Genomic DNA, 21,677 nt, shown 5'->3' with positions numbered 1-21,677 from the left:
AAGGATTGGCAGCAGGCTCTGACATGGGGGTGTTTATTGCTTCAGATAAATCCCAATTCCCTTCCTGCAAAGCCTGTGCTTTTACCTTCTGCCAAAAAGATATAGGATTATACAAACAAACAGTAATACATGCAGGAGATAAATCCCATGACTGTGCCATCTTTCTACAAGAGGGACCCCCAAGAGGTTTCTCCAAATGTCTTTCCACTTTTTGGCCCTGCTCATTCTTTTTCTCCCCATCCCTATTCACCAGATTATCCCAATCATCAGGTTCTTCATTTGAGACTGGGGATACTGAATTTTTCCTTCATCTGAAGGAGGAGATGGTGCAGCTGACGGCTCTACTGGAACTGAATTATTGGTGTCAACAAAGGGCACTGGTTCCAGCTCATTTAACAGCTCTGCAGGTGTTTTATAAGTTTTATCATGAGCTGCCAAAGAACCTTTCATGTATATCTCATCATCAGAGTCCTTCCAAAGCATCACCCTCCTTTGCGGCTCATGGGTTTTAGGGCATATTGTGGAATCTACAATCTTCTTCTGACATCACATTCCCCGTTGTTCCCTTAGTGTCCACAATCTGTACATTCCCCTGAGTTTGTTCCTCTAAGGGGAGGGGCACGGGGGGTTCAAGACTTTGCACGGTATTAGAAGTAGGGGCAGTGACCTCTGACTCATCTCGCTGCACTTCAAAGTCTTTCAAAGTTTCATAAAACAGACGCCACGTCATTAAAAGTGCTGCAGCATCTTCCCCCGCCATGTGGCACATCCAAACAATTTATTGCCTAACTCTTTCCAAGTAGAAACACTAAAAAGTTACAGTAGTTGTCTCATATCCATGTTCTTTACTCCATAGTAGCATTTTTTGCAATAACAACTCCTCCAACTTAAGTCTTCGTTTTTCTAAAATCATTCTCCACATAGCAATGATCATAGTCTCTTAATGAAGTACCCATGAATGAAGTCTCACTTAATGAAGTACCCATGTTCCCAGCAGCTCACCTTGCCCAGGTGTCTCTTCCAAAGTTGGCGCCGGCAGCTCTGCCCGCTGCTCTCTGCTGTGCGGGGCTCCGTCCCCGCGGCTCTGCCCGCCGCCCGTGTAGTCCGAGTGTTAATCACGTCGGGGTCACCAGATGTCGCTGTTGAGACGGACACGACACAAAAAATCGTGCACAAAAGCCTAAAGGCCGAAAGACCCTCGTTGATTGTTCTTCCAAAGCTTTTTATATTTTTCTTAAGGACGTGTGTCTATACGTGATTGGTTCACTCAGAGACCACCAGTTCATGATTGAATGACCTTTCCTTTGATATATCTTTGATACACTTCTGCTTGCCCACCTGTCAGTTCCTTTATCTTAACTCTGCTCTTCTCAGGACTTCCCAGACTCTTGATGGATACACGTGTATCTGTTCAAGGCTAAGCTCACATTCCGATCCCTCGGACCAGATGAGGTTTCCCACAAGTACTCTGGAGGCCTGAAGCCCCGTGGTGGCCTAAAGGCAGGCAGGTACATCCAAGTCCTGAAGCCCAGCGGTGACCCGAAGGGAGGCAGGTACATTGGAGGCCTGAAGCCCGGCGAAGGGTAGAAGTGAGGCAGGTATGTCGGAGGTATGAAGCCTGGTGGTGGCCCGAATTGAGACAGGTACGTCGGAGGCCTGAAGTCCGGTGGTGGCCCAAAGTGAGGAAGGTACATTGGAGCCCTGAAGCCCAGCAAAGGCCTAAAGTGAGGCAGGTATGTCGCAGACCTGAAGCTTGGTGGTGGCCCAAAGTGAGGCAGGTACGTTGGAGGCCTGAAGCCCAGCGGTGGCCTGAAGGGAGGCAGGTACTTTGGAGCCATGAAGCCCAGCAAAAGCCCAAAGTGAGGCAGGTACATTGCAGTCCTGAAGCCCAGCGGTGTCCCAAAGTGAGGCAGGTACATCGGAGGCCTGAAGCCCAGCAAAGGCCCTAAGTGAGGCAGGTACATCGCAGCCCTGAAATCCAGCGGTGGCCCAAGGTGAGGCAGGTACATCGCAGCCCTGAAGCCCAGTAGTTGCCTGAAGTGAGGCAAGTACATTGCAACCCTGAAGCCCAGTAGTGGCCCAAAGTGAGGCAGGTATGTCAGCAGCCCTTAAGACCAGTGCTAGCTCAAAGTAAGGCAGGTACATTGCAGCCCTGAAGACCAACGGTTCCCTGAAGTGAGGAAGGTATGTCATAGCCCTGAAGCCCAACGGTGGCCTGAAGTGAGGCAGGTACATTGGAGCCCTGAAGCCCAGCGGTGTCCCGAAGTGAGGCAGGTATGTGGGAGACCTGAAGCCTTGCGGTTGCCTGAAGTGAGTGTTAGAGATAGGATAAGGGTAAGGGTTAGGGTTAGGGTTAGGCTTCTCCTAGAGTTAGGCTGATTAGAGTTAGGTCAGTTAGTATACTTAGGGTAAGAGCTTTGAAATTACTTAGGATTAGGGCAATTACAGTATGTATTATTAGGATGTTTAGGAAGAGTAATGTATGGGATCAGGCTAAGCTTACATCTAGGGGTCTGGCTAGAGTTAGGGTTAGGGTTAGTGTTAGGCTTCCTCTATAGATTGGCTGATTAAGGTTAGGTCAGTTAGAATACTTAGTGTAAGGGCATTAAAGTTACTTAAGAGTTAGGGCACTTACAGTGTTTACTATTAGAATTATTTGGAAGAGAAATGTTAGGGGTAGGGCTCTGGCTAGGGTTAGGGTTAGGGTTAAGGTTAGGCTTCCCCTAAATTTTGGGTGCTTAAGGTTAGGTCAGTTAGTATTCTTAGGGCAAAGGCATTAAAATTACTTAGAATTAGGGCAGTTACAAACTTTAGTATTAGGTTGGTTAAGGGGGAGTGAGCTTAGAGGTAGGGCTAGATTAAGGCTAGGGCTCCAGCTAGGGTTAGAGTTAGGGTGAGGGTTAGGGTTAGGCTTTCCCTAAAGTTAAGGTACTTCAGGTTTGGTCTGGTAGTATGGTAGCTGATTCATTCATTTTGAATTTTGTTGAAACGAAAAGAGAAATGGAAATCAGTGTTTTCTTTTGCTGGATGTTTTTGGGGTTGATTTAGTATTGCAGTGTGAACTGTTCATCTGAGTCTGCCTTAGTTTGTTGCTCTTTGCTCCCTTTATTCCACAACACTCATTTGTTAGAAGCTGATTGTGGAATGAAGTATCAGACTGCTTTGGCAGAGCTGTCAGGCAGGTGAGAGTAAATCCTGTCACCCTCAATCAGTATTTGCAGTTACCAGGCCTCAAGGGACAGATGTGCTCAGCAGAATTGGCAGCAAGAGTAGACAACACCCCATTCCATGCAAGAGGTGAAGTCAAGAGGTGCCATAAATATGAATGTTATAAAATAGTCGAAATTCTGATAGAGAATCTGAATCCTGGAATGTAACAATTAGGTAGCAGAGAACCTGGTAGGTCACATAGTCCAGTCCAGTAGCTCCTGCGTGGTGGTTCTATTGAGCATGCTTGTTTATACAGAATTGAATCAAGTTTTAAATACCTATCAGAGAGAGGCTTTCACCATGGAAAAACTCACCTAGGGTCTGATGGATCTCTGCTTTGATATATAGCTATGGACCTGGGTCATGAGTAGCTTAAGAGGTTATTGCATGTCATCTTAGCTGTAGTAACCGTCTTTGTGCATACACTTAGCCCATAGGAAATGTAAGGTTATATGGCTTTCTTTAGCTTTTATCATGAATGCAAGGAATTTGCACATAGATTGTGTGTCTCAGCTGATACATGGTAATTCATTATTTCATTGTTCATAGTACTATAGCAGCAGCATCCAAATAATTTTAAGGTAGACTGTTAATTTGTTTTATACCTTTCCATGGTTCTAATTTAAACTATATATTGTACTGGCTTTTCATCTTCCTCTTTAAGTCTATGCTTAGTAAATTCAGCAGTGTTACTATAAATTCTCCCTAATTTATAAATTAACTCTCACAATTGACCAGTCCAGAGTATTTCAGGTGTCCCTACAACAAGTGCTTGCAATGAAGACACTATAGCCTGCATTTGAGGCACAATACTCATTGTCTCCACATAACTTGCTCAAAAATGCACTAATCTTGTCCTGCAGTCATATTGCAGTAGAAATCCAGGTTAGACATCTCATCTCATTGTTATATCTAGATCCATTCCAGCTTTAGTGCTTCCCAGATTTCTCTTCCCTGTGAAATATCCATGTTTTAATATTCTTTTTCCAAGCTGTATTTTATTTGGAGGATTTTATTTCTCTTTTTACTTGGCTACATAAGTAGGATAGATCTTGCCTGGTTAGAATGTGGTGTTAAAAAAAATCTTGCTGTCTATACTTGCTTTAATCTTGCCAGCTTTGTTCTGTTGGATTTTTATTTAGAAAATGATACACCTTTACTTTATTTTCATTGTCAGCAGCAGTGCATAAATATACTTTGTCCAATTCATCAGTTCTCTGTTTATGTAAAACCATGATTTCTTTCACTGGTAATGCATGCAGCCTTATACAGGGTTTCAGCTGATGAATCTTGATGTAGTGAGCTTGCTGCCATACATTCCTCGCTGGGCAATACTGCTCCTCTAGAGGAGTGAAGAGAAAAGAATATGCACTCCTGCTTCACCTACTCCGATGCAAAGCCTCATTTTTACCCTGAACTTCCAGTGGAGTTTGAATCGACTGAAGATATGGGCTTGTGACTGGGAGAAGCAAGCATGCATTTTGTTCTATCTCTTCTACCCTTGGGGAGATGACATCTTGTAGTGAAGACAGGGAGAAGAAAGTTCATGAAAGTGGATTAATTTCAAAATTGCATTGGGAAATACAAGAGAAAGGTCCATGCTTGCGATGCTGGGTGGAGCTGGTATAGAATGAAGCGTTGTTCTGAGGGAATTGCAGGTAACCTGAAGCAAAATAAGACAAGTACTTGAAAAAGTAGGTGATTATAATTTAAAAAGAACAAATTTGTGAAATACACAGGTAATTTATTATATATCTTTTTAGCACATAGAAACACCAATATGATTCATCAGAAGTTTCCACAATGTCTTGCTTAAATTGAAATTAATTTTTTTTTAGCTGTTGGACTAGATTTTAGTTGTATAAACTATATGAACAGTTCCATTAAAGTTGTGGTTTATTTGAGGGTTTGCATCCTGATTTCTGTGGCTGAAAAGGGCTATCAGTACAAAGCAGATTTTTTGTGTCCAGATATTTTTTTTGTCATGCAATAAGGAAGAATTCAGTAACTTTAGTATTTCTTCAGTGGCCATGCTGGCTCATATGCACCTGCCCCTTCCTTTTCTTCCACTGCCCACTCCATGCTGCCACTGGGTCCAGTGTCACACAGCTTAAGTGATGAAATGGATAAAGGTACAGATCAGGTTTTGCCAAACAAAAAGGTTGTTTTTTCAGCCAGATCAATTTTCCTTACTCTCTAAAGAACCACTTGTGCTGGCATCAGGCTGAGAAAGAACTGGGGCTCTAGACAGGTGGCTGTGGACCAGAAATTGTAGAGGGAAGAGGCAGCTCAGTCTGCTTTTGGGCAGCGCTGCTGCAGAGAATTGGAACCCTAATTCAGTTAGGAGTGAATTAAATTTCTATGAAATATACAAAACTGATGCCACAAATTATAGATGCGAAAAAGTTCCTAAGGTACTAGATGTTTTGAATTTTGTGTGTATATATAAATATTAAAAGTCTTTAATGCTTAATCTCATTGTTACACTTTTGAATCCAAACTGAAATATACTGCTCGATTTTCTTGAGTATGTTTTAGAAAATTTTAAAAGTGGTGTCACACAAGAATCTAATCTATTTTTTTATTGCAGCCCCACAAGGTTATCTACATAAATTTAGATTCTTAAATCCAAATTACTGAAAACCTGGCCTTTTTATTTTTTTTACCTGTGGCTGTATGCAGGTGTAATTAAGGTAATTTTGATGTCTTATTGCCTAATATAATGTATAGGCAATGTTTGGTGGTTTGCTCTGAATAATTTCACTAGTTGTCTGTGTGTCTGAGAGTAATAAATAAGCGGTTGGGTTGAAGTCTCATTCAGATCAGTCCTTTAGAAGTCATTAACTTCTTGATTTCATCCAAATGTTACTGAAAGAACTGGAGTAAGCAAGAGCAGGCATCACCAAGAGGGGAATATATAACATGCAGACTTGCTTTTCTGAGTTGGAAGGAAGGAGTATTACTGGAGTTCCTTGCACGCACTGGGAGGAGAGAAGGTCCATGCTCTGCCTGTGGTTGAGACACTCTTCAGGCTGGATTTGCTTGCTGTGAGTGTAAGATTTGCATGCATGTGTTTGCATGCATGTCTTGCAGACCCGCTTGTCTAGTCAACCTCTGATTTCAATGTAATTTTGCTTTTCAGTTTTATTTCTGTGCCCCTCTTAATGACAAAAGTAAGACATTGTTTTGAACTACATGGATATGCCTTTTCACAGAGTGCTATTTTACTTCTTGTTTTCCCTTTTTTTTTTTTTTTGTTTTGTTTTTGAGTTGAGGCATTCTGGTGCAATTTGAATTACACACTGAGCCTAAACACCTATAATGACAGTACAAAACTTGAGAGGCAATGTAAAGAAGACATTTATTGCAGAGAGAGAAGGTGAAGAAACATCCTTATCACACCTTTACAAATGCATGTTTTTCTTAGCTATTGGGCATATTGGTTTAGATTTATTTGTCAGCTGAGATGTAGCCTCTGAGAGTGAGTCATGAATTCTGAACCCAGACCTTTGTCCAGAAAGTAGAGTCCATTTTCCCATGGTGACCCAGTCCTTAGAGGGTTGGCCTTGAATCCTGCCTTCAGATTTCTGCTTTAACCTCCATGGTCAGACTGTAGTTCTGTGCTGTGTATTGAACAGAATTCTTTTCTGAGAGATATTCTTTTTATTTTTTTTGTTTCCATGATGTGGATTTGCAAGAAATGATTGCTGAGAGCATGAGCTCTGGGGACCATGAATGGGATCAGGCCCTTTCTCCTATGTAATTGGTTCAGATTTTGACCTGAGACAATTACGCACAAACACTGTTACCAACCAGCAGTTGCTTGAGAGTGAAACAATAACAGCTTGAGGCCTTACACTAGGGAAGCTTTATTTATAGCTTTTAATAAGCAGAAGAAACTAAAGAAAGGGAAATTTAAAGATGAAGCGGAGAAAAACCTTGCTTGCAATGCACAACATATTGGGTTAGGGACTGATTTCTGAGGCGCGGTGGGGAAAGCCTCATCACTGAAGCACCAGAAGACCCAGAGAGGGGAACAGTCCTGCTTTGGCAAGATGAGGAGGCATGAAAAAAAAATTTGTGATTTCAGCCCCTCTGTTTGCTGTGGGAAAGTGGCAGTGGGATACTTGTTCCCTTAATGGTTGGGGTTTTTTCCAAACTGTAGCAATGAGTCTTCAGAAAATATATTAGCCCTCCTTAAAATCCTAGCTTCTCCCATGGAGCAAGTATTCAGCAGTTGCTACTGCAGTTAAGAATGTTCTTGATAAGCTTCCTAGGAAAACTAGAAAATTTCACACATAAAAGTTATGTAGGCTGGCCAAGAAGGCCAACAGTGTCCTGGCTTGTGTCAGAAACAGTGCGGCCAGCAGGACCAGGGCACTAATCGTCCCCCTGCACTGGGCACTGGTGGGGCTGCACCTCGGATCCCATGTGCGGTGTTGGGCCCCTCACTGCAGGACAGACACTGAGGGGCTGGAGTGTGTCCAGAGCCAGGCAGGGGCTGGGGCAGGGGCTGGGGCAGGGGCTGGGGCAGGGGCTGGGGGGGGGGGGGGCGGCGGGGGGAGCTGGGGGGTCAGCCTGGAGAAGGGGGGGCTCAGGGGCACCTGATTGCTCCCTACAGTTATCTGAAAGGAGGTTACAGCGAGGTGGGGGCTGGTCTCTTCTCCCAAGTGCCAAGCAACAGGACAAAAGGAAACAGCCTCAAGTTGCTCCAGAGGAGGTTTAGATTAGTTATCACCATCACTGGATGTGTTTAAGAAGCGCATAGATGCAGTGCTCAGGGACATGGTTTAGTGGTGGGCTTGGCAGTGCTGGGTTAATGGTTGGACTTGTTCTTAAAGGTCTTTTCCAACCTAAGTGATTCTATGATTCTGTAATTCTAAAATGGGAGATGTCTGGAACCCAAGGTTAGGCTTACATTTACCACAGCTGGCTCATTGCCTTTAAAAATAAACAGATTCCTTCAGAGTTCACTTGAGGTGTGTCAGTGGGATGGCTCTGGTACAGAAGTTAGATGTATGGAATCTTCCAAGAGTTACAATTTTAAGTTCAGCATTTCATGAAGGACTTTTCATGTTTGGCACTCTTCAGTGCTGCTTCTCTTCGGTTTTAGCTCTGTTGTTAGTCTATAAATAAAAATGTATCAACACTGCAATTACCAGGAATGCTTTTTTTTTTAGGTGCTATGCATGGCAGTGAAGATGAAACCTCTTACCTTGTGAGTTAGTCACAAGGGGTGGGATGAACTCACCCAATTTTGGGTGTCTTTAATAGAAATATCTCTGCCTGAACAAGTTGCCCTATGATGCTCCGACTTAGTGGAGAGTGATTCATCCAGCCTGCTTCAGAACTTTGCTTAAGCTTGAGTTTATTCATACTGTAGCTGTTCTTCTCTATTGGCTATAAACAGAGCCTGAATTACTACTCCAAACTGCTTATAGCTGCTTCTGTCCCACTGGAGATAACGCTCCCTTCCATCTGAACAGGTCTTGTGAACTCACTGAGCACTAACTATGCTATCACAATATATAAATGCATGTAACAAGAACTTTATTTTCTTTCTATATTATTTCAGGGATCTGGCAGTCACTCCTGCACAGGGCAGCTCTTGTCAACAGTTACTGGAACCAACAATACATGCTTCTCTGCTCTCAGACAGAAGGAATGGCAGCCAAGCCCAGAGCTTCCCTCTGACTAACCCGGAGAGATGGTGAGTTCATTTTCTGAGACAGCAGATCGTTGTTGGGTGGAATGAAGTTTAATGCTGCAATGTGCAAGATCTAAAACCATTTCCCAAGCTAATGCAGTTGTCTCATCTGTTACATCAACAGCCTTATTAAACATGTGTCACTGCAGCATAAAACAAAGTCTTGTCATTCATGGGAATGATTCCATTTAGACACCTTAATTCACATACACAGAAAGGGAATTTTACGAGCTTTCTATCAAGAGGATGTTTGAAGGGAAAAAGATGCTAAAAGAACCTTGATCCAGGTATAGAAAAACAGAACTTTACCAATAAATATGTTTTTAAAACAAATTTACCAGATATTGCTATCAGAATTATTTGCCATTCTCTTTAGAGGATTACCACAGTTACTGTTGAATGTCATTTGGGAAGCTCTGGGTCATATTACGATCTTCAAATTTGTATCTCATCCCTGATGACAGCAGACCTTATCAAGATACTGAGCTCTGTAGTACCTTTTCCTTCTCTTACTATCTCAGCCATTGCTGCTATGCTTCATATCTTGTCCAGCATCTCTGCTCATGAGTGATAAACATCCTCATTCATTTGTACCACATCTAAACAGGCTCTGAGGTATGGGAGGGAGACAACTCCTATCTCGTTCAAAGTTTGTAGAGAGATGCGGATAGAAGAAGATTTGAAGAGGCTACATCTTCAATGTCTTTTAGGCCTTCAGCTACAAAGCAGGGTATATTTTCCTGACTTGCTCTGTGGGTCCACGTTGCCTCTTACAAGATGGCTGTGACTAATGGTTCTCTTCCATAAGTACATCTGAACTCCATCTGCCAACAAGCCTGTCTGCTGTTGCGGCAAGTGACATTGCAGCCTTTCTACACAGTATCCTGGATAAGCATATTTTTTTTTCCCCCTCTTCTGGCCATCTGTTGTAATCTCATGCCCAGATGGGATACACAGAAGCAGCAGGATGCCACACCTGGTGAAGTGTAACACACCAGATTCCCCCATCCACACTAAGAAATAGGTGTGGGCTTGTAGCCGTGCTCTGCTCACTCTGCAGAACCTACCACAAAGCTCATCTGAAAGCTGCAACTTAGAGCGAGCTGATGTCTATGCCATGTGGCTGTTGGTAAACTTGAATTTGATTGTGAATTCAGTCCCATGTAAGATATCTTGTTCTAATTCCATAAAAACCAAGGTACCTTTCCTGCTATATTTAAACATACCACACCATGTATTTTTCACCTATGTGTTTTCATATCTTTAAAAAACCACTGTTAAATAACCTCCTAAACACATTAGGCAGCCTTTCACATTAAGTCAGACCAGCAAGAAATGTTGAGCATCTTTGTAAGATTTCAACCCATTCATTTTATTCCTCACCTGTGAAGCAGAATCCTTAGCTAAACTTGCTGTTGAAAAAAAATCTGTCTTCCTTTTATATCCTAGAGAAACTGCTAGTTCCCTCCATGTGATGTACTACCTGCCACTGTAATTACAAGCAGTTAATTAGCATGCTGTAAAAAGGTTGAAACCATAGGCCTCTGCAGATTCATTTGTCCTGAGTATTTGTGCCACAGTGGAGTGTGCTGAAGGGGAACAGAGTGAGTGTATGAGAGAAACTGAGTGCATAATAGGTTGCTGGGGGATTATGCATCATCTGTCCTTACCAGTAAGAGGCAAGACCTATAACTCAAATGAGTGTGAAGCTATAAGGAGTTGTAAAGGTCTTACCCTCCACATACGGGAATAAATATGTCTTTCTACTCCACCACATTTTGGTCTTTTGACTTTAGCAGTGTTTTCATTTAGCACTGTTAATAATACAGTGGAAAAACAACTGTGATGACAGAAAAAGCAAACTGCTAATCTGATTCATTTTCTGTGCATGTATCGTGGCCTACAGCAAAATTGTACAGAGTCATGTTGTCAAATCCTTTTGCATGGGAAACATGAAAAGTGTAGAAGAAATTTGCTTATAGGCATAACTGATGGAAATGCTGTTGTGTTGATGCATTTGAAATATTGGTGAGAAAAATCCCACATTTCTGAAGTATTGTAGCACAGGCCGGAGTGATTTTGTTTGCATATTGAGGTGATTTAACATACACTTCTTCCTTCTCTCTAATTTTATGCTTTCAGCATTTGGAATGAAAAAAAGAGTAGACATCAAGGGGTAAGAGTATGAATGCATTGACCTCCAGGCACAGCCAATGAAGGAAATACTGTTTTCCATTATCAGGGACTGCAGATTAGTCTGATATCTCACTGGAAACACTGTGTCCATGTCACAAATTTTTTGCATTATTTCTCAAATCTGGCAGTTTTTATATAAGCTTGAGCGGTAGAAACACCATCATTATCCTTCAGGTCACCAACACTTGCTGAATTCAACTCCTGCAGTTGTTCCGTTACTTCTGCTCTACAAGTAAAATAGGTGATCCTGACTGCATTTCTCAAGAGTGAAAATTAAAGGTTTTGTTTGGACATCTGCACACTGACCTGCAGTTTTCAGCACAACAGTTTCTAATGACACCTTTGGCTTCTTTTCATTGCTAAGACCACAGCTATGGTCTTCTCCTTGGAATAACCTATGATGACCTAGTTTTTCCTGATTTCACAAAATAAAACAGCATGCCAGTTTCCAGGGATTTTTTAAGTCCTCTGCCAGAGGCTGAACTCTCCCATATGTGAAAGTGAAAGTGTGGATTTCTTTTTTGCATGAGGTTCCATTTGTTTTCACTCATAGGCTTAAACAATTTATCATTGCCTTTGGTAGGTAGCAGTCCTTTAGGGCAATATATCGTATAACTATACTTTAAAGGACTGCTACTCACCACAGGCAATGATAAATTCTTTAGGACCCTGTCAGCTGTATTTCATTACTCACTTTTATCAGTAGAGGTGTTTCTAAGAATATTGAAACAATCTGGCTATAGCGTAACAAGGAGAGAAGAGCAGAGCAGCAAAATATAGTGAATTGGAAAGCAGAAACTTAACTTCTGAATCTGTTACTATACCATCATCATTTGCAAGTCTGAGGGTGGACTAAGAACTTCATTTACCATTGACCAGTGCATTTAACAAGGAACTGTCTCAAATATTTAGTTGCATGTCCCCATTCCTGCCAAACACAATTAAATGAAAAATATCCATCAATTGAAATATTATGACATCATGTGCAATGATATATGTTAGGCTTTGGCCATCCAGTGGAGCCATAATCTAAACAGAATCTATAGCAGTCCAATGCTTTACTCCTCAACTTATTTCTAACATATTTTCTATTTAGTGCACAAAGAATCAGTTTATCTCATTACTCCATGGGGTAATATTGGGGGGTTTAAAGCTGCATGCTTTTCATTTCTCTTCTGTTTAGCTCACTGGGAAATTTTACTAAAGGGAAAACTTTAGTCAGGACACATGCCTGCTTCACCTATGATAGTTCTCTTTTTTGTGCTGAGACTGTCAGGGGAGGAGTAAAGACAGGTTATCCAAACTCATTTACAGGTCACCTGGCAAAGGTGCAAAGGAGAAGTAGGTTCTCAGCTCCTCTGCACCACCTTCCCAAATACCTTGGACATCTAGATGGCAGAGACCTCCTAAGCTCTAGTTTTCCCACTTATTTTTTGTGTTATTCTCATTTAGTAGTTTTACTACAGACCTTAATTAAATTAAATGTTTTGTGTGATGTATTAGAAAAGCCTTAGTACCTACCTGCCTTCCCTTTACACCTTTGCCAAGTGCTATGTAAATTATTTCCCACAGTTTACCTTGTCTTCTGCCCTTTAAGAAAGGGACAGATGGAGAGAAAGGCAATGAAGACTTTTGTTGAACACCTCAGACTGCTGGATTTTAACATAGTGCATTCATGTGGTTTTGGCCAAAGATCCACAGGGGGTTAATTCTAAACTGTATCCATTTTTAGCCTTTATTTGTAGATGAATGTGTGACTGTGCTCTCTGAAGCAAAACCAGAAGTAGTCAGCCTTTTAGAAATTGGAATAGGTGTTGTTGAAGAGTCCAAGCTGCTGTTTATACTGAGCCTGGATTTACTACTCTGAGTAATTTCTTATCACTACAACAGTTACCTCTGATGCGTTATTACAGGCAGCTAAAAAGAGATTACAGCTAGGGTTAAGCACTTAGCTAGAGCTTTCAGTGGTTGATGAGCATCCTTGGATGCAGTGGACCTCAGAGGAAGTCACAAGCACTCAGTTCATCATAGGATATAACACTCCTTTACCTCGAAGGCAGTGACAAAATTCTCATAGACTTCTACAGTACATCTAGTGACAAGATGACCTGTCTCTTATGGGAGTACCACTCTCTTTTATCTCATTATTCATGATCCCTCCTTCTTATTGTATGGATTTATGAAAATACCACTGAAAGACTTACTTTTCCCCAGAACACTGCAATCACAGTGTTCTTAGTAATCACATTTGTTTTCACACACAATTGTGTGTAATCACAGTGTTCTTAGAAGCTAAAATGCTTCTTGCAAGAATTACAGGATGAAATTTTTTTGGCCTGCACCATGGATAAGGTCAGGGTTGAATAATCTTTGAAATTCCTCTCAGATTCATAAATCTATGAACTGGTTTCTCTCACCTAGACCAGAACAGTCCTTTCTGTATGAAGAGAGACATTATGAAATGTCTTAGGCATTGCTCCAGAAATATATTATGGTTTTGCATTAAATAGGTGGTGATTGATCTCTCCATATCAATCAAGGCCTTTTCTTTACTTCTCTTGAAGTAAATTGATAGTCTATAGATGGAAATGGGAAGGCTTCATCCGAACAAGCTACAACATGGTTGTTATCAGTCAGGATCTCAGACCACTCAGGCTTTGGTTTGACTAGGTTTTCTGCGAGGCATAACAAGTCAGAAGTGCCTTGGGTACTACTCACTGGTAAATGGCTACTCAAGGTTTGTGTCATCACTGGGGTACTACAGAAACACTTCTTTTCAGGCGATTCCTATTTTCTTTTACTCATCAAAAGAGAACATTGTCTGCAGTGCACTGGTTTGGAAAAAAGACACTCTGAGTTCTGATTTCAGATCTGAAGCTGATGCACTCACTGTGTGACATAACCTCTTTATTGTACTTGTATGTGTGACTGATTAATTAAATCAATAACTGAAAATTGAGAGAGAGAGTAGCTGGGCTTGCTAGCACTAGAAGTTTTAAGAGGATTGTATTGTGTGAAAAAGCTTTGTTTAACTGATAAATACTGGGATTTATTTCTGACTTTTGACTGAGTTGTGTGACTGCAACATCAGTAATACTGTCAGACTTGGTGCATATGCTTTTTTTTATTGCTAGTTTAAAGCATGAATCATTTCCCCATCTCAGCTCCAGGGAATCTGTTCCTGCTAGAGGATGATTTCTAATCTCATCTGGGGCACCTGTTGCGGAAGGTCCACCAGTTCGGACCCCTGTTCCCCGCACTTGCCTCACTGAAGAAGCCAAAGGATCCAAGAGGAGCTGAAAATGGTGGAGTGGAGAGATTGAAAGGCTTGAACCATATCCCAAAGTAACAGCTTTGCTCAGGCTGTGCATCTTACTGTAATGACAGTAGCTTTAGTTGGGTGACCGGGGAGCTCCTTCATGCTTCTGGTAATGACACTGTTGTAAGCAGCAATGTTACAGTGTGGCAAGGTCACCACACTGTAGATGCAACATAGTCAATACAGCAGCTTTCTCTCAAGGAACTCCTGGAGAAATTAAAAATAGTGACTGTTTAGGCACAAAGTTACTCCTCTGTATGTATGAAGTAGAGCGGTCACTAGACTATCTGAAGATATTACTCTTCCCCCATCCCCTAAAACACTGGCTTTTCAGCTGGAGATATGCTTTGTAGTAAATTTTGACTTTTCATTGAAATAAATACCCTCTTAGTGTTTCTACACTTATTTATAATTTCTGCAGAGATGGAACTCCCTGGTGCCAGTCTTCAGAGAAAATACAGCAAGTCCAAGACTGGTTCTTCTCACGTGCCTCAGCTCATCAGCTGGCCAGGCTCCCATCCCAAACCTGTCCTACCTCCAATCCCATCTGGGCAGAAGAGGACCAACCCTTGATGGCCACTACTAGCCAACTCCTTGTCGTGATTACACTGAATCTTTCTGTCTTACAGGAACACTGATTTCGTATGTTTCTCTTCACCAAAGCAAAGCCTATCAAATATTATTTCTAAATCCATTTCTAATTAACTCTCCCCAAAAAGTCATTTACGTATAACTTTATTAAAAAGTAATTTCTGTATTTCCCAAAGCTAGAAATTATTTCCCCAGGCACTCTCAGCTGGGAATTGGCATAGATTTTTTCCTAACAGCCACATGACCATATCTTCCATGAATTTCTCTCTTTCCTCCCCCTCCTATATTATAAATTTAATTGAGGCATGGAAGCATCAGGGGCTTTGATAATATTGTCTGTATTGTAGGACTACTGAATTATTTTGAAGAGCGATTTTGTGAAAAGTTCAGAGTTCAGTTGTGAGTGAAAACTAGTTTCAAGTATTTTTTTAATGAAGTGTGGTTTTTTGAAGGGATGAGATGTAATTCTTAAATGCAAATGTATTTAAACAACCTAGTAAGGAGTCATCAGAAAAAAATAGTACAATTATTGAGAACTAGCTGAAGCTGTAAGTAGTATGTGAAGGACTTTTTTTTTTTTTTGTCTATGTGTGGAGCAGAGCTCTGACAAGTAAATAAAACTATTGAATTAATGATTGTCCTGATTAATTTTCATTGCCATCTAGTTACAGAACAGATAGTGGGGCCCCTTTGCCTGAGCAGCTTCCCCCGAGGAGGGGCATTTGCTATTCATATTATAATGTGGGTCCACAGAGGTCTTTCTGTGCACAGAAGACATGACTCGTGTCCACAGTGTGGAGTCACGTCCCTGGAAGAGCTCTGGTTTACCTCACCATGCATGTTCACGATGTGGCCAAGAGTTTTGTTGATTAAATAGGATGAACTCAATGAAGCACACAGTTCATGGAAAGTAATGGATAGATTCAGATAGCCTGACCTTAAATTCCACTGAAGCTTGTAAAACAAATAAGCTTTTTATTAAGTAGTTTCCTCTCCATATAGCAGCTGGCTGTATCAAGCTGAAGAAAACAGCTCTTCTGAGGCACCAGGTTTTTATCATTGATTTTAGTGGAACAAAAAGCAAGGCTGCTTCGTGGCTGGGTTCAGAAGTTCAGCAACCAAAGCTGCAGTTTCAACCTTCGTGGTTTGCCAGGATAGTTCAGCAAGGTGGGTACCTGACTGCCACTGAATAACTACTTAACCTCCACAGTTTCTTCAGCAAATCCCACAGGGCTCTTCACAGGCACTTTGCCTCTATAAATACCTTTGCAGAAGTTGGCCTGGCTGTTACAGCTGGGTGCACAGTTGATTGACATGGATGCTGATAAGTGTATCAGTTTTTGCTCTTTTACAGGTGATAGCAGTTCTGCCAGTGTCATGGTTAATGAATACGTACAAGGCACCTCATGGTTGATACACAGCAGGGCCAGGGGTAATCACACCTCTTCACTTAAATTAGGAGGTAGTACAGTCAGTGCAGACAAATCAGTTTTCTCCTGTACGCTAATGCAGAAATCCACATTTAGGCCCCTGCTTTACATCACAGTCTGGGTACATACATATGTCTGGAAAATAAGGGCAGTGGGTGTTGCGTGATACCCTAGTCATATCAGTGTCTCTTTCCTTTTGCTTCCATTCCTGCCCAGTTCTCCAAGCCAAAACGATGTCCACGTTCAGCCGCAGCTCTACACTCTTCCCTTGGAATAGTTTCTCCCTTCTGTGTAAAGCAGAACAAAACATTACAAGTTACCTCTGAATTGTGCTGAATTCCCTCCGCTTTAAGTGTGCAATCCTGCAAAAGCCTTGTACATCTTAAACAAGTGAGCACAGCGATTCAGACTACTCATATTTATAGGAACAGTCTTGAATGTTAAGCTCTTCAGTGCAGAAATTGTATCTCTATTTTGATTATATAGAGCTGAGCATACAGGTGGAGTACAAATACATTACTCAATAGTAAAAAGACATTATTTGTTCTTCTGGGATCAGGGTATTGGTTAGCTTACTTGCATTTGTATCAGACAGTACTGTTTGAAGAGAATCATTTATTGCAACCAGTAACTGTTCTTGGTCACTGAGCTTTCCAGTACTTCCAGATGTGGCACATTCAGTGGGGTTACACATGCGGTCCGGGAGATAAGGACCCTGCATAGAAGTAGGACATGGAATTTTAAAAATACCAGGGAGAAGCTGAACATACTGAAGTCAATTCAGCAAAATACTCAGTCTCTTGACTTCCCTCCGTAAGTTTTTACCACCATGCATTCTTACTTGCTTTCTTCCCTCTCCCCAGCAGACCACAGATCAAATTGCTAACCCAATTTACAAGATTCCCAAAAACAACTGCATTATGCTCACCTGCCCTTTGTCTACTGCACCCTCAAGCACAGAACATCTGGCCGAGTTTGAAGACAGAAGTGCCATTGGATTGCCAATATGTAATATTTACATTTCATTTCACAGCTTGTTTCAGGGAACTCTGTTTTTATTGGCAGGAAGCGTGTTTGGATTACAGCAGAGTAACACCTTAAGTTAGTCATAGTCAAACAAGTCTCCGAGTCTTGAATTTTACAGAGGGGAGTATAACAAGCTGTTTAATTTCCCTTTTTTAAATTAAACATTCAGCATGCAAAAAAATAGTAACTGTGGCTGCTGCCTTGTGAATGCAAATGGCTTTACCAGCCAGAGGATGTAGCTGCGTGCTGTGCTGTAGCCCTGTGTTACACATTGGTAAATCAAGGCAGAGAGAAATTCCACTGATGTGTTATCATCTATCTCATTACTTTTTTTACAGGAATTGGGTCACAACCAAGGAGTCCTGCATCTCTGCCTGAATGCCAGGTCTTTGAGGGGAAGCAGAGGAGACCATGCTTATGCAAAAGTGTTTCAGGAAGTCAAGGGCAGCTGTTTTTTATCCTGATTCCTCCTCTAGGCCAGCAGCAAGATGGTAAGACAACACAGACACTGTGGGACAAGGAGCTGCTGAATTAAGGAATAACGGGCTTGTTAGACCTAAAGGGATGGTGTTTTAATACAGACCTGTGCTTGAAGGAGATGATATGAAGTTTTCTAGCTAAATGTTTGGTGCACAGCTCAGTGAAGAGTTCTGGGGGCTGCAGAATAGGTCCATAAATAGCTGCTCCTGGAAGTCTGCAGAGCATATTGAGTGCTGGAGGCCAAGATGCTCTACAGACAATCACAGAGTACGTAGGCAGCCAGGAAACCTGTTGCAGGCTTGGTAGAAGGTGAAAGTAGGAGACATGGGTGGCTCAGATTGTCCAGCACCCACTCCCCAAATTAGTATCTGTATTTTTTTAAAAAATGGGTGCAAAATGGTTTCATTTGGTACTTCATCTCTCTGTCTCCCTGCTCCACTAAGCCCACTGATATGGGCTCTAGAAACCCTAGAAGCTAGAAGCTGCTGGTAGAGGTTTGACTTGCTGGTGAGACTACTGCAAATCCAGTAGGTACACCTTTTATTTATTTATTCTAAGCATGTTCTGGAAACAGATGGGGCATAGTTTCCAGTATTGACCAAAGGACTGTTTATTTCTCTGCAGAGCACGCACATCTATTTCTAAAACTACCTTTCTGAAGCACCATGTCATGTCCCAGCGGTGTCTGGCTGCCCCGCTACCTCTGCCTGCTCCCTCAGGAGCTTGTCTAATTGAATACGCTGCATAATATGCTGCTAATTTGGCAGCTGTCAAAATGAATTATTATTTTTTTTTAACAGTACGGTGGTGGGGGTGAGGAGAGTTGCCGCTCGTTACACCAACTGCTTGTATTTCTGTTTGCATCCCTGACTCAAGGGAGAGCCAGTGAAGGGCTTGAAGGAGACCCATTAGGTCTTTCCCTGGTCTCACCCTGCACTTTTATGGTGTTGCTTCAACAAATTCAGCCCTGGAAACCACTTTGGGTCCCCTGTCCATTTACCAGTTGTTACTTCCAACACCAGCTGGTTTTGCCAGTCCAGCTGGAGTCACATATCTTCTCCCCATGGTCTACGGGGCTGGAGCTCAAGCAAGCAGCCCTTAGTACAGAGTCAGTCCTGCAGCCCTGGTGCTCAGCCCCTGGGGTGCTCAACACTGCAGACTCTGCATAGGCTCTGCACTAAATCTTGCTTGTTGGCCATAGCCTTTCAGTAACCCTCACAAAATATTTCAAGCTTCTGAGATATTTTTTACTGTCTCTGTAAGGCGGAGGGAGAGGAACCCTTGTAGCTGAGGCTGAATTTCATTTTCCTGCAGGGAGAAGGCAGCTCCTACATTTTTATCATTTGTGCTTTTTCCTGCTCATACCTCAGAGCAAGTAGAAGCATGAAGGTGTAAATCAATGTCCATCACAGAGGTATGAAGGCTCCACAGTGAAAAATCCCCCATGCAGAGGGTCCTTCCAGAGAAGAGATCTTTTCTGCAGACCCACATCTCCATTCCCCAGTGCTTTCCTGGCTGGTAACAGCACAGAGGCTCACTGCCTGGAGCAGAGATGGGATGGCATCGTAAGTCTTCCAACAGGAGAAGGATGTTTCCCCATGTGTTGGAGACTATGTGGAGTTCAAACGGAGCCAGTAGTAGTATTCCTTGCACAAATCCTGTGCTTTGGGGCTTCCATTAATCAACTGTGGGGGCTATGAAGGGCCGTGCTCCTCTCCTTCCCTTATCTCACTTGACATTTATTTGACTCCAAGTGTTGCACTCCACCTTCCTCCAAGGCAGGGCATGACACAGCACTCCCCACACCAAGTTGCATGTGTTTTGTGTGACTGCACCCAGCTGATACAATCCAGGCCACCTGAAACACAGCTAATGTGTGGCTGCACACCTTCACAACTGACCAGACCTGATGAGCCATAGTGTCTTCTAGGCTCTCAGAATGGAGATCTCCCAACAAGCCAGCAGTCTTGGCTAATGGAAGGTGTTTCTTCTAAGGGTTGAAGCAGCTGCCAGCATAGCAGCAGCCATGCTTCAGGCACTGCTTCCTGCCCTCCTTCCTGTCCTGATGGAAGACACCTCTACTTTTTTAGGTCCATCTGCAATGCCCACTTTCTCTGCAATAGGTGAAGTATCACTGCTGTGTCATGCTTTGGCAAGCATCTGCTTTTTGCCCTCCGAGGGGACCAAGCTTACCAGCCCAGGGGCTGTTCCCACCCTTGTCTTTGCATGCACAGCCACGGGCATCTTCCCAGCAGAGGTGGTCACTTGCCTCTTCCCAGCACCTCTTTCATGGGAAACAGGGCTGTGTGGCTTCTTGCTGCTCATGGCTTGGACAGGTGTACCCTTTGCTGGGTAAAAAGCTGGCTGGATGGCCGGGCCCAAAGGGTTGGGGGGAATGCGGTTACATCCAGCCGGCGGCTGGTCACAGGCGGTGTTCCCCGGGGCTCTGTGCTGGGGCCGGTCATGTTTGATATCTTTATCGACGATCTGGACGAGGGGATTGAGTGCACCCTCAGTCGGTTTGCAGATGACACCCAGCTGGGGGCAGCGCTGCCGTGCCGGGGGGCAGGGGGCTCTGCGGGGGCTCTGGGCAGGCGGGCCGAGGGGCCGAGGCCAGTGGTGTGAGGGGCAGCGGGGCTCAGTGCCGGGCCCTGCCCGTGGGGCACAGCAGCCCCCGGCAGCTGCGGGCTGGGGGCAGGGGGCTGGGAACTGCCCGGGGGAAAGGGCCGGGGGGGCTGGGCACAGCCGCTGGGCAGGAGCCCCCAGCGTGCCCAGGTGGCCAAGGGGGCCAGCAGCGCCCTGGCCGCTGTCAGAAGCGCTGTGGCCGGCAGGGCCGGGGCAGTGCCCGTCCCCCTGTGCTGGGCACCGGTGCGGCCGCCCCTCGGGGCCTGGGCTCAGGGTCGGGCCCCTCAGGGCAGGGGGGACGCAGAGGGGCTGGAGCGTGTCCAGAGCCGGGCAGGGGCTGGGGCAGGGGCTGGGGCAGGGGCTGGGGGGGGGGCGGCGGGGGGAGCTGGGGGGGTCAGCCTGGAGAGGGGGGGCTCAGGGGCACCTGGTGGCTCCCTACAGCTGCCTGAAAGGGGGTTGCAGCGAGGTGGGGGTCGGTCTCTTCTCCCAGATAACAAGCAACAGGATGAGAGGAAACAGCCTCAAGTTGTGCCAGGGAGATTTATATTGGGTATGAGAAAAATTTTCTTCACCGAAAAAGGTGTCAAGCACTGGAACAGGCTGCCCAGGGAGGTGGTGGAGTCACCATCCTTGGAGGGATTTAAAAAAATGCAGAGATGTGGTGATTAGTGATATGGTTTAGCGGTATACTTGGCAGTACCGTGTTTGTGATTGGACTTGATGATTTTAAAGGTCTTTGCCAACCTAAATGATTCTATAATGGATGTTCCTGCTTTGCCTTCTCCTTCTCAGGCCAGAAAGGGATAAATTAACTGTACTGATGTGCTGCGCAGAGCTCCTTCCATCTTCTAGCTGCTCAGGGAGAGAGGAGGGGGTGAAGGGTGAAAGCAAACTAGTTATAGCTGTATGGAAGTGGAAAAATAATAATAAATACTAAAAATTTCCAGCAAACTTTGGAGAGCTTTCAAAGAAGCAAGGGTGCCAGCACAGACATTGAGCCTGGGCCATGCTGGAGGCAAAATAAATGGCTCTGTATCCTCTGAGCTCTTCCCCTCCCAAATTTCCCCCATCAATAAATCTCACCTTCTTGCCC

General features: G+C 43.6%; 1 protein-coding gene across 1 annotated transcript; it reads right to left on the bottom strand.

Annotated features, from left to right (window-relative positions):
• Positions 1–1,370: 1,370 nt before the first annotated feature.
• On the bottom strand, positions 1,371–2,009 carry LOC106112586 (uncharacterized). Its single transcript, XM_013300310.2, has one exon. It carries the CDS (start codon positions 2,007–2,009, stop codon positions 1,371–1,373), a length of 639 nt encoding a protein of 212 aa, XP_013155764.2.
• Positions 2,010–21,677: the final 19,668 nt, after the last annotated feature.

Source organism: Falco peregrinus, chromosome 6 (genome assembly GCF_023634155.1).
Source record: "Falco peregrinus isolate bFalPer1 chromosome 6, bFalPer1.pri, whole genome shotgun sequence".
NCBI lineage: Eukaryota > Metazoa > Chordata > Aves > Falconiformes > Falconidae > Falco > Falco peregrinus.
The sequence above is the reverse complement of the archived record's forward strand: the minus strand, read 5'-3'. Positions and strand labels throughout refer to the sequence as shown.